Raw genomic sequence first — 11,956 nt, 5'->3', positions numbered from 1 at the left:
TAGCATGGTACGAAATTGAGAACCATTAAGTAATAGATTCAACATCCATTCACTTCACATATAGCATTCATTTATTTTTCTCCTCGATTCCTGGTTAATCTATCAAATCAATGGTCATAAAATAATTATTTGCCTCCCACTCTACTCCATTAACTCTGTTGCTCTACTATCACATAGTACCAACTTCCAAATTAGATCAGTCATGGCAGCTAAGCCCCAATTGCAAAATGGTGAAGGCTCTTCCCATTGGAAATCTTCTACTAACATTACTCAACCCAAGTTCTTCAAGATTATATTATCCCAACATGAATGCAGCCGTCTGGTCAGTACTTTGTTCCTCCTTTAGTTTCTTTTCATTCTGCTGTTTTCAATCTTGATTCATGGACTGATTCAGATTTTCTTGTTACTGGAACTGTACCATCCCTCGTTATTAACAGTGGCTTTAAGTCGAACATTATATGTGTGTGTGTGTGTGTTGGGGAGGCGGGGTGGGGTTTCTAACTCACCTCAAAGAGTAGCTCATGAAGTGAGGATTTTCCAAGATTATGTAAGAAGAAAAAGACCCATTCCCCAATCAATGTGGAACAATCTGTAACATTCCTTGCTCACCTAATGCTAATCATTTGGAGCTTGATATACCAAGTATAAAGGATGGGTTTTAATCCGATACCATGTAAAAAATAAGGGACCTTTGGCCTAATTCTGCTAAAGATAGCTCATGAGCTGAAAATTGTGGAGACCAACAATTTATTCTCTTAACACGTGGAACTATCTAACATATGTCGAACCAAATACTGAGTGCGCAGGCATGTATTGCCAATTATACAGATCTGCCACTGTCTTGATTCAGAGATGTATGAAACTGAGTGCATATTTCCTTTCCGCGCAGAGGATTCCAGAAGACTTTGCGAGCAGATATTGCAAGAACATGCTTAACCCTGTGTATCTTGAGGTTCCCAGTGGAGAAGTATGGGAGGTTGAAGTTGTTCATTCTGAAGGCCAAATTTGTCTAGGCATTGGATGGCAAGATTTCAGTGACTTCTATTCAATAAGCTGCGGCCACTTTTTGATGTTCGGATACAATGCTCGTTCCCATTTTAATGTCACTGTATTTGATTTGAGTGCGTCAGAAATTGAATATCCAACAAAAGAGATTGAGTCGGATGATTCCATAGATATTTCGGATGTGGTTGAGCACTCTGTTGAAAATCTGAGCCATGGTCCCTTAGGCCAGGAGAGAAAAAGAAAAAGACAAGAAAGGGAATCAGAGGATGATATTCCAGTTAACGTTCAAACTAAAGTAATCGAGGAAGAAGAGTCTCAAGGAAATGTAGTTTCACTAGGTAAGAATGCATCTTATAATCTGGTTTATTAGCTATGAACAGAATGATATCAGTCATTGTGTTACATTATAATTTGGTAGTAATACTTTTCTTTTGGATATCTGTTTCAAGAAAGAAGCGAAGGCTGTAGGGAGCAGGAGCAACAATCCAACATTATTACCAGTAAGAGCGACACAGAGAGGGACGAAGAGAGAGCTGAAAACTACCAAAGAGCAAAAGCTTTTAAATCTAAGAACCCATTCATTATATCTTTTATGCATCCATCTTATGTCACGAGACCACACAATCTGGTGAGCTTTCAAACTTTGTGGAATGCTCGATATGTGATCTGTTTTTATTCATTCCATACATATGCACAACTTTAAACTCAATTTATAATTGATTTTTTTTGGCAGTCCATACCGTTGAAATTTGCTCGGAAGTATTTCATGCAGAACCGTGGCAAGTTAGTGCTTCGTGTTCCAGGAAGTGGATTTTGGACTGTCAAATGCACTTTACGAACGGGAAATGCTAAAATTACTTGTGGATGGAAGGCATTCGTGCTGGACAATAAGTTAAAATCTGGTGATGTTTGTGTCCTCGAAGTGATTAAAGACACTAAGCTCTTATTGATAGATGTCACCATATTTCCAGGGGTTTCTGATAGTACAAACGAGTCTATCAACCCTGAGCCTTCAGTTCCATGTTCTCCAGCCTATCAAAGAGCAAAAGCTTTTACATCTGAAAATCCATTCTTCATATATCCTATGCAGCCATCATATGTTTCTGGCCCTTCATTGGTAAGATACTTACTCAATGAAGATCTAGTGAGTTTTCATCCTTTTATGTCCAAAAAATGCTAATCTGTGACAAAGACACTATTAAATGATGAATCTTTTGGTCTAAATGATGAAGTATCATTCATTTTACAGACCATATCACGGGTGATTGCTAGTAAATTTTTCCCCACTAGATATAGCGATGTGGTGCTTCAAGTTCCAAACAAGAGATCATGGGCTTTGAATTGCACTGTTGGAACAAAAAATGGTAGGTTGAATTCAGGTTGGAAGAAGTTTGTGCAGGACAATAGCATAAAAATAGGTGATGTTTGTGTCTTCGAACAGGTTAGTAGAACCAAACTTTTATTCAATGTCTACATATTTCCTGCAGTCGAAGGTGTGTGAGATGGTCCCACTTGTTTAAGATTCTGACTTCAGTGTATACTTGATCAATTTGCCTTTTGTTTTTCTGCTTTTTGCAAAGGGGAGTATTCCTCCCAACATAAATTAAAGCAATATCTTTCACCCGAAGCATGTAAAACCTTAAGTTTCTTATTTTGTAATACGTATTAACTTCTTGTATATTTCTTTTTCCTCATGACTTCTTGTTTAGAGTTGAGTATATTATGACCAATGTTATAAGGAGTTAGGCAACATGTATCCCCTCCTTTATGTATTTTGTTTTGGATATTAATGTCCGAAGTAGGGCTCAAAACCCTAACCCACGGGCACCTAGACGTTGATTCCAGAAATTAAAGAACCTTTCTAATGGTTGACTTTGATGATTTCAACATTTTGGATTCTAAATAAACATATGTATGGTCGACTTGATCCTGAACTGCATTGATGAAGACAAGCAAACTCATTTTGGATGTAATACGAAAGATACCTAGTTGTACATAAAGTTTCTTGTTTGTGAAATCTATTCACGGTCACAACTCATGAGGAGAATGAAGGAGCCGAGTAGGAACATAAATTTATTGGAATGCCAGTGATGTTCCTTGAGCAGTGCAAATATAGCGCTCACGACTTTTCGTTGTCCCCAACAGACTCAATAGCTTAAATCTCAGAGAACTAAAGATCAAACTCTTTGAAGGAAATAGCAACAGTTCCATAGTTAACTTGTCTCTGCAAGAAAGTGTCCTGATCTGAGATTTTGGACTACTTCCTTTGTAACCCGAGGCTTTTATAAATGGATGTTCCCATCTACAGCATAACACATGGAAACATCTAACACAATTGGTCCTTTACATGAGATAGTTCTCAAATAAATTATTGGTTTCTTTTGTTCATACACTTTTCCACCCATTCTCCTGGGAGCTTCTGTATGCAGATATACTGAGCAAAGACCTAAATTAGCTCAAAGTCGAATATGATTACAGAATCTAGTTTGATTATCTTGGATAAAACTATCACGAGGATTGCTTTTGTTGGATTATTATAAGCAGTATCGAAGTGTATTCTAAACAATTAGGACATACGCGGCTTCATGAGTTACCCATGAAGCGTGAACAAAGCTCGTCAATCACGTGACCCTCTAGAAAACGCTAAGTTGAGTTTTGGTTGGAAGGAGTTTGTGCTAGCTAGGTGATGTTTATGTTGTTGAACGGGTTAGTATATCCAGACTATTGTTCAATTTCATCATATTTTCTGCTGCTGAAAGTATCTCATCTCTCTTGCTTTAGGTTCCCTTCTCTCCCCATTCTGTATCTTTTTTCTCCCTTCTTTATTCCGCTTTCTCTTCTCTTCTTCAACAATGGATGTTGCAACTTTTTTCTTATTTGATGTGTTAATAATTACTGTAGTACAATGTATAATTAAAATATGTGTTTATTAAACAAAATAGAAGTTTCTTTGCTATTGGAGATAATTTTGTCATCAATCCATGCATTACTACTGCTTCACTCTTTTTCTACATTCTTTCCTAATATTATACATAGATTCAAATAGCACCATAGATATAACTTATATATGTATTATTAATGATACAAAAGAAAATTAGTAACCTAATGTTGTTATAATTATGCTGGATTTTATTGGAGATCAGAACGACCCCTTAAATTATTTGCTACGCTTCTATCCTTGTTATGAATCAGTATCACTTTTCCAAATATCAACGATTAAAATACCTAACTATGATGCAAAAAATTTCTATCAATTTCAACTACTATTTCAAGACGTTGTTTTTTCAAAATTGCGTCCAACAACCTCTAATTTTGGTGTTAAATATCGGAGGAAAAATGGGAGGACACGTTACAAATTAACATGAGATATTGTGTAAATCATGCTGCAAGAAAGTTGATAAAAAATCCCCCCCCCCCCCCCCCAAAACCCATCAATGTTATGGTAAAGATCTTTGAACATATCCAACAAACAATACTTTATCAGTTTGTTAGTGTATTGGTAGAAAGAGTAAAGGCATACTCATTTAAAATCTGATAGATGAATTCTTGGCCACTCCTTTACGTGCAGCAGCAGATATCATACTGAACCAAGTACGATTTCATTCCAAGGTCTTAAGATTCTCCACGGACCTTATCTGAGAGGAATTGATACCTTTGGAAATGAGACAACGAGTACAACAACGATACTATGGGGTTAAATTCATTCATGATCCTCAAACTTATTTTTTGTAACTCTAAAGTTATAAAACAAATTTAAATAACTTTCATCATTTGAAAATGACATGCCATCTCCATATTACAAGCATATATCCCTTTTGTTCTTAATTGATATTTTTTATCCTTTTACCTTTTAAAACACGTTAATTGTGAAATGAGCGGTAAAAAAAGTAAGAAGGGACTAAGTGTCGGGTGGCTTTTGAGTGGAACCAAGGAAAGAAAGAAGGGTATACTTATTTTGTAAAATAATATACACCACTAGCGGGAATTGAAAAGAAAAAAAAAGAAAAATTTGAAGAAAAAAAAAAGGAAGGAAAAATATAGGTGAATAAGTTGTTGTCTTGTTCTTACTAGTGGGGTATAAATTGAAGTAGTGCTTAAAGAAAGAGGGAACATTGTTGGGGGTGATTATAGTTATGAAATTAAAGTGGATTGAGGAATTTGCGCTTAAGTTATCATGTGATGTGTTAAAGTGCTTAGGAGGTTGAGTCACTATTCCTAAATATATCCTACCCATTCTTTAGCCCACATTACAACCACGAAAAAGTCCTAATTGATTTTAGATCGAGTGATTCTACATTAGTAGAGATTTACATTATGGGCAAGCCTATGGTACCAAGTGCATGCATGTGACTTCTTTGGGAGAGCGAGCGATTTCCTTTGATATATGTGAGTCCTTAAAATAAACTTGAGCATTTGATTTGAATGTGTGGATTCTACTTATTCTTTTGCTTTTGTGTTGAGGGCACATGGTTTCATGAGGGACCTTTAACGTTATTAGACTTCTCTATGATGTTGGATATTCAAGCCATGAGTGTATTGTGACATTGAGTCGGTTTTTGAGGATAGGATTATTATGAGCATGTTGTCTTTGGTGTAAATAATTTTGAAGAATAGTATATGTAAAGGGAAGTGTATGTGATTGCATATGCTAGAATTTAATTGTTGCTTCAACCATTGTCATTGGTGTACTGTGCTTCAAATGTATAAATATAAAGCGCCCAAGAATAGTGTGAATTATTGGTTTACTCGAGGACGAGCAAGAGTTTAAGTGTGGGGTAGTGATGTTTGACTATAATTATATATTTTTAGTGGACTATTTGTCTTGCATATTGGTGTTTTAATGTTAAATTGCACTATATATGTGCTTAATTGAGTTTATTTTATGTGTAGGTACTTTGGAAATGAAATTGGGAGCAAAATAAATATTTTGAAGTGTATTTTCTACACTGCAATAATTAGCTCATAAATATCTAATGATTGGAAAATTATGGCATAATAATGAGATGAAACAAAACAAAAAAAGAAACAAAGGTGAAAACAAAAAAAAAAAATAATAAACTGTGGATTGATTACTTGGAGGAGCAAAACGTGAAGCAGCACATTGAGTCAATTGTTAGAAAGCAAATTAAAAGTTAGGCAAAAAAACGTTACTGGTTTCTGCGTCAGGTCCAGCGCGACGCTGGCCTGGACGCTCGGTGCGGGGTTTTCCTACTTCATTCGGGACAAGATTATTTTTCGGTTCTATACGGTCCCAACTTGTATAAAAGGAGTTCAAACCTATTTTGGAGGGAGAAGGACATTTTTTAGAGGAAAACACAAGCACAAAACCGCCGTGAAGGCCGGAATTCATCAAGTTCCATCTTTTCTTCTACCAAACTTAGTATTTTTTAAATTATGCTTATATTAGCTTTTTATTTTTACCAGGACATTGAAGAGATGATTGCTGATGTTCTTGGTGTTGAAGTTTTTCGGCAAACTATAGCTGGGAATGTTCTTGTTGGCAGCTAGTGTTCTTTCTCCAATTTTCTTCAATGGAGAGAAAGAACCAGGGAAGGGGAAATGTGGTTATTGCTTGTTGACAGTTTGGGGGCAACAAGACAGAAATTTGTTATTCTTCTTCCTGATTCTCTACTTCTATTACATTGGAAGATGCGGAAAAAAGGAAAAAAAACAAACAATAAGAATTCAGTTCAAACTTATAATGTGAAAAACTCCACCAGAATCACTAGACTATACTCTGCTCTTGGTGGTGAAAGTCAAAAAAGACCAGCCTAAGAGTAAACCAAACAAACAAATGCACGAAGAAAAAAAAGAAAAAAAAGGAAGAAGTTAACAACAAGATTTGGTTGCTAAGAAGGCAATATCATAGCGTCAAATTTCAATATCCCAGGTTTGTTACAAAAGAAACATATACGTAACAAATAGGCAATCATGTGAATTTCCCAACTTTTTCTATAGAGCTCACTTCTCTACCCAAAAAAGGCCCAAAATGGAGGAACTAAACATGTACAGCTGTGAGATGATATACACACAAAAGAAAGTTCATAAGGTGACAGAAGATTGATGTTCGAGGCTGGCCAATTAGAGAGCAAAAAAATATGTATCATATCTAATCCTGTGTTAACCAATCTTGGGTTGCTTTGGTAGAGGCTGTTGAGATGCCGAAGATTCTGGTGTTGATTGAATATCATGAAAAGGTCAATTGGTCGTCAACAGACGTCGGTCCAAGTTACCGTCGGATACTCCACCAAATTTTATTTTAGCTGCAGCGACGCCAAGGAGCTTCGAAGGTTAAGTCCTTGAGTGAATGCTTGAACGGTCCAATCATTAGCAACTGGGGATAGATCTATTCGTTCCATCTGAAAACTCGATACGAATTCCCTGAGTATTTCGTTATCTCTTTGTTTTTCTTTGAAAATGTCCGATTTCCTAGTCTCGACCTTGATGGCCCCTTCATGAGCCTTCACAAAAGCATATGCAAGCATAGCAAACGAATCGATAAAATTTGGGAGTAAGTTGTGATACCATATCATTGCTCCTTTTGACAGAGTTTCCCCAAACTTCTTTAACAAAACCGACTCGATTTCGTCATCTTCCAAGTCGTTTCCCTTAATGACGCATGTGTAGGAGGTCACATGCTCGTTGAGATCTGTCGTTCCGTTGAATTTTGGAATGTTGGGCATACGAAATCTCTTCGATATCGGCTTCGGTGCAGCGCTCCGAGGGAAAGACTTTTGGATAAACTTCTTAGAATCCTCCCTTGATTTGATCGACTCTGGAGTTATTAGTCTCCACCTTTTTATCGTTAGCCTTAATTTTCTTCTCCCCTGATTCCACCCGCTTCGTCAATTCCTCAAGCCTTTTTATTATTTCGGGGTTGGCCCCGGGATCAACTTCGTCCGACCTCCCGGGTTTTGCTCATATCTTTGGGTACTCTCCCGGGACCGTTCGGGCTCGACCCTATGTACCAGGTTTTCGACGCAGTTTCAGTGGATAAAATTTCTGAAGGCGAGGACCTTCCACTTCCCAGGATCGCAGCTGACCGTAAACTTCTTACTGAGATAATAGATGGCTTGCTCCTTCCTTCCTATGATATCATGTTGCCCCAGTACGCAACCAAATGAATTCTCCAGTACCGTTAGATGGAGAATCAACGGTCTTCCTGGTTCAGGTGGGACCAACACAGGTGGGTTTGATAGATACCCCTTGATTTGGTCGAAGGCTTCTTGACATTCTGCCGTCCATTCTACCGCATCATCTTTCTTCAGTAGCCGAAAAATGGGTTCACAAGTCGCCGTGAGTTGAGCGATGAACCTGCTGATATAATTCAACCTTCCCAACAGACTCATTACTTCTGTTTTGTTCTTCGGCGGTGGCAATTCCTAGATGGATTTGGTATCCAGTGAAACTTTCGGTTCCCAAAGACCCACACACAAAGACTTGGGACACGCTTTCTAGAGACCTCCCGATCAGTATCTGAGAGATGCCGAGCAGGCAAATGAAAGCCGAGAATAACACACTGATCCCCGACTGAAAGAGGATTATGAGCCGACGGAATTGATAGCCAAAGGAATCCCCAGTAGAGAGAATCTTATCGGTAACACTCCAATCCCCAGCTGAGAAAGAGAAAATAAAATGAGAGAGTCTTATGGTGAAAACCTTCACAGGCACCGTAAGGCGACGAAAGCTGAGAGAAACAAAATGAGAGAGTCTTATGGTGAAAACCTTCATAGGCACCAGAAGGCGACGGGAGTTGAGAGAAATGAGAGAGTCTTATTAGTGAAAACCCTTCGAAGGGCACTATGAGGCGACAAGATAAGATTGGCGGAAAGGATCCGTCGAGGCATCAAGCAATGCAAAAGTGTTGATTTGGAAAAAAAAGTTCGGCGCCTGCATATCCCCCAGCGAAATGAGGCCACCAGAAAGATTGATTGATACAAATAGACTGGGTTGATTAATCCGGAATGCACGACATGATCGTTGGGATCGGTTATATCATTCAGATAAGTCCTTTTCCTTTTCTTCTCCCCAGCATTCGTTCGGAAAGACTTCTTCTTTTTCCATCTTTTGAAATCATCACTTTTCATTTCTTTTGTTTTAAGAATTTTTCCTCCAGCAGTTTGTTTTGAGAAAGATTTTTCAGAGCTTACTACCAGTTGTCAAAACGGTGCAAAGCAAAATGCGAATAGGACAGGCCAAAGATAAGGCGACAAAGCGAAAAGAAGTTTGTCGCAAGACCAAATGATGAATGGGTCTAGATTCCAAGAGGACCAAATTTCCAGGGGAAGTTGGAGAAAAACAGAAAAAACAACATTTGAAAAGTTATGGATCAAATTCCAAGAGGATCCCCAGCAGATTTGCGAGATGCAGGAACAACTCCGACAGATTATCGACCAAGTTACGCGATGATCGGACAACACTGAGCGGGGAAGGAAGAGAAAAGAAAAACCATCCCCGGCAGGAATATCATCCCCAGCAAGTTTTGTAATAAAACGCAAAGCAGGGAAAGGAAAAAGGGAAAAACCATCCCCAACAGGAGTGACACGACCACTCACCACGTTTTAAACTAACAAATTTTTCTTTGATTTGAAGCAGGGAAAGGAAATGTTATTGACAGCGGGAAGACATGGCCACAAAGAAGATTATCAAACTAGGGCAGAAAATTTTCTCTCATTGCGAAAATTTTCTTGAAATCAGATACCCACTTGGGGAAGATGGAAGATAACACAAGTTTTGAAGGAAGTGGAATCCCCAACAGTTTACGGGAGAAGGCAATACAAGTTTTAAAGAAAGCAATCTTGGAAGAAGCAAGATAACCCAAGTTTTAAGGGTAGTGGTCTTTGAATCAGTATCATCCCCACCATTGTTAAAAGGAGGAAAGTAACTAGTCTTAAAGAAGGAAGATAATTCCTCAGCAGTGTTATCCCCGGCAGGTTTCAGAGAAGTGAATACACCAGTTTGAGGGAAGTAATTGCTGATGAAGTCAGGAGCCCGCCTGTAGAATGGAGGTTGTTAAATTTTAAGTTGGAGTCAGGAGCCCGCCTATAGAATGGAGGTTGTTAAATTTTAAGTTGGAGTCAGGAGCCCGCCTGGAGAATGGAGGTTGTTAAATTTTAAGTGGAGTCAGGAGCCCGCCTGTAGAACGGAGGTTGTTTATGTTTTAAGTTGAAGAAGTCAGGAGCCCGCCTGTAGAACGGAGGTTGTTATATTTTAAGTTGGAGAAGCCAGGAGCCCGCCTGTAGAATGGAGGTTGTTAAATTTTAAGTTGATGAAGTCAGGAGCCCGCCTATAGAACGGAGGTTGTTATAATTTTAAGTCGAAGAAGTCAGGAGCCCGCCTGTAGAACGGAGGTTGTTATATTTTAAGTTGGAGAAGTCAGGAGCCCGCCTGTAGAACGGAGGTTGTTATAATTTTAAGTCGAAGAAGTCAGGAGTCCGCCTATAGAACGGAGGTTGTTATAATTTTAAGTCGAAGAAGTCAGGAGCCCGCCTGTAGAATGGAGGTTGTTAAATTTTAAGTTGATGAAGTCAGGAGCCCGCCTGTAGAACGGAGGTTGTTATAATTTTAAGTCGAAGAAGTCAGGAGCCCGCCTGTAGAATGGAGGTTGTTAAATTTTAAGTTGATGAAGTCAGGAGCCCGCCTGTAGAACGGAGGTTGTTTATTTTAAAAGTTGAAGAAGTCAAGAGCCCGCCTCTAGAACGGAGGTTGTTATTTTTAAGTCGAAGAAGTCAGGAGACCTCCTGTAGAATGGAGGTTGTTAAATTTTAAGTTGAAGAAGTCAGGAGCCCGCCTGTAGAATGGAGGTTGTTAAATTTTAAGTTGATGAAGTTAGGAGCCCGCTTGTAGAATGGAGGTTGTTAAATTTTAAGTTGATGAAGTTAGGAGCCCGCGTGTAGAACGGAGGTTGTTATAATTTTAAGTCGAAGAAGTCAGGGGCCCGCCTGTAGAATGGAGGTTGTTAAATTTTAAGTTGATGAAGTCAGGAGCCCGCCTGTAGAATGGAGGTTGTTAAATTTTAAGTTGATGAAGTCGGGAGCCCGCCCGTAGAATGGAGGCGTTACTTTTTTAAAGTTGTTGCAGTCGGGAGCCCGCCCGTAGAACAGAGGTGTTACTTTTAGGTTGCTGCATTCGGGAGCCCACCCGTAGAACGGAGGCGTTACTTTTTAAGTTGTTAAAGTCAGGAGCACTCCCGGAGAGCGGAGGGTTACTACAAAAATCCCCAGCATAAATTCAAGTTCAGAAATCGAGAGGAAGACAACAATGATCAACAAAAGCTAGTCACAATAAAAAGAAAAGAAAAAAAAAATGAATCCAAAGTGCAGAAGTGGAGAAAAGATGTGGTCTGTTCAAGACATAATTGAAGTCACGAGCTCTGCATGTCCCGTCCTGATATGAAAAAGCTGAAGAAGATTGAACCAACACCTGTAGTTAACAAACATCAAGATTCAGATCAGAGTCCGCATGAAGCATCAACCAAGACTCAAGATCAAGCTTCAGAAGACTAATAGATAGAAATCTTGTAACTAGTAGCTCATAGGCTTAGTTAGTCTTTTTCATGTTTTTGATTTTGATGGAATAACAGGACCGCAGACCGGAACCTCAACGGAACGGAACATCGATCGGCTCTTCACCTCAGTATACTCCATCACCTTACTCACTTCTGAACTACACGTGACCTGATTCCTTTATAGCCAAAGATATGTAGGCAGCTCAGATACCCGGGCTCGGTCACAATCTCTCCCTTTCCTTTAGTTTTAGTCTCTCCGAATAAGAGTCGGGTCAAAACATGTCTAGTCGTTCTTTGTCAGAAAACTCTTCGTGTTTCCAGTCAAAGAGGGGCAGCTGTAGACGTGTAGTTTTTGACCTTCCCCAAGATTTTTTCATATTTTAGCGTGTAAATATCTAATTTAGGCCTAATATAGCTATTTCAACTCATTTTAACTCTTTTATT

At 38.8% G+C, this 11,956-nt stretch overlaps 1 protein-coding gene across 1 annotated transcript; it reads left to right on the top strand.

Moving 5' to 3' along the window:
- Positions 1 to 1,109: 1,109 nt before the first annotated feature.
- On the top strand, positions 1,110 to 6,777 carry LOC104224335 (B3 domain-containing protein LOC_Os12g40080-like). Its single transcript, XM_009775956.2, has 5 exons — positions 1,110 to 1,343; positions 1,455 to 1,633; positions 1,739 to 2,122; positions 2,255 to 2,446; positions 6,430 to 6,777. The coding sequence occupies exons 2-5, from the start codon at positions 1,598 to 1,600 to the stop codon at positions 6,511 to 6,513; spliced, it is 696 nt and encodes a 231-aa protein (XP_009774258.2). The 5' UTR covers positions 1,110 to 1,343; positions 1,455 to 1,597; the 3' UTR covers positions 6,514 to 6,777.
- Positions 6,778 to 11,956: the final 5,179 nt, after the last annotated feature.

The sequence above is a fragment of the Nicotiana sylvestris genome, chromosome 2 (genome assembly GCF_000393655.2).
Source record: "Nicotiana sylvestris chromosome 2, ASM39365v2, whole genome shotgun sequence".
NCBI classification, from domain to species: domain Eukaryota; kingdom Viridiplantae; phylum Streptophyta; class Magnoliopsida; order Solanales; family Solanaceae; genus Nicotiana; species Nicotiana sylvestris.
This window is presented reverse-complemented; position numbering and strand designations above follow the sequence as displayed.

Coding starts and splice junctions, on each gene's coding strand:
- LOC104224335 (XM_009775956.2), top strand. CDS start 1,598: ATGCATCCATCTTATGTCACGAGACCACACAATCTG. Junction 1,634..1,738: donor TCACGAGACCACACAATCTG/GTGAGCTTTCAA, acceptor TTTTTTTGGCAG/TCCATACCGTTGAAATTTGC. Junction 2,447..6,429: donor ATGTTTGTGTCTTCGAACAG/GTTAGTAGAACC, acceptor TATTTTTACCAG/GACATTGAAGAGATGATTGC.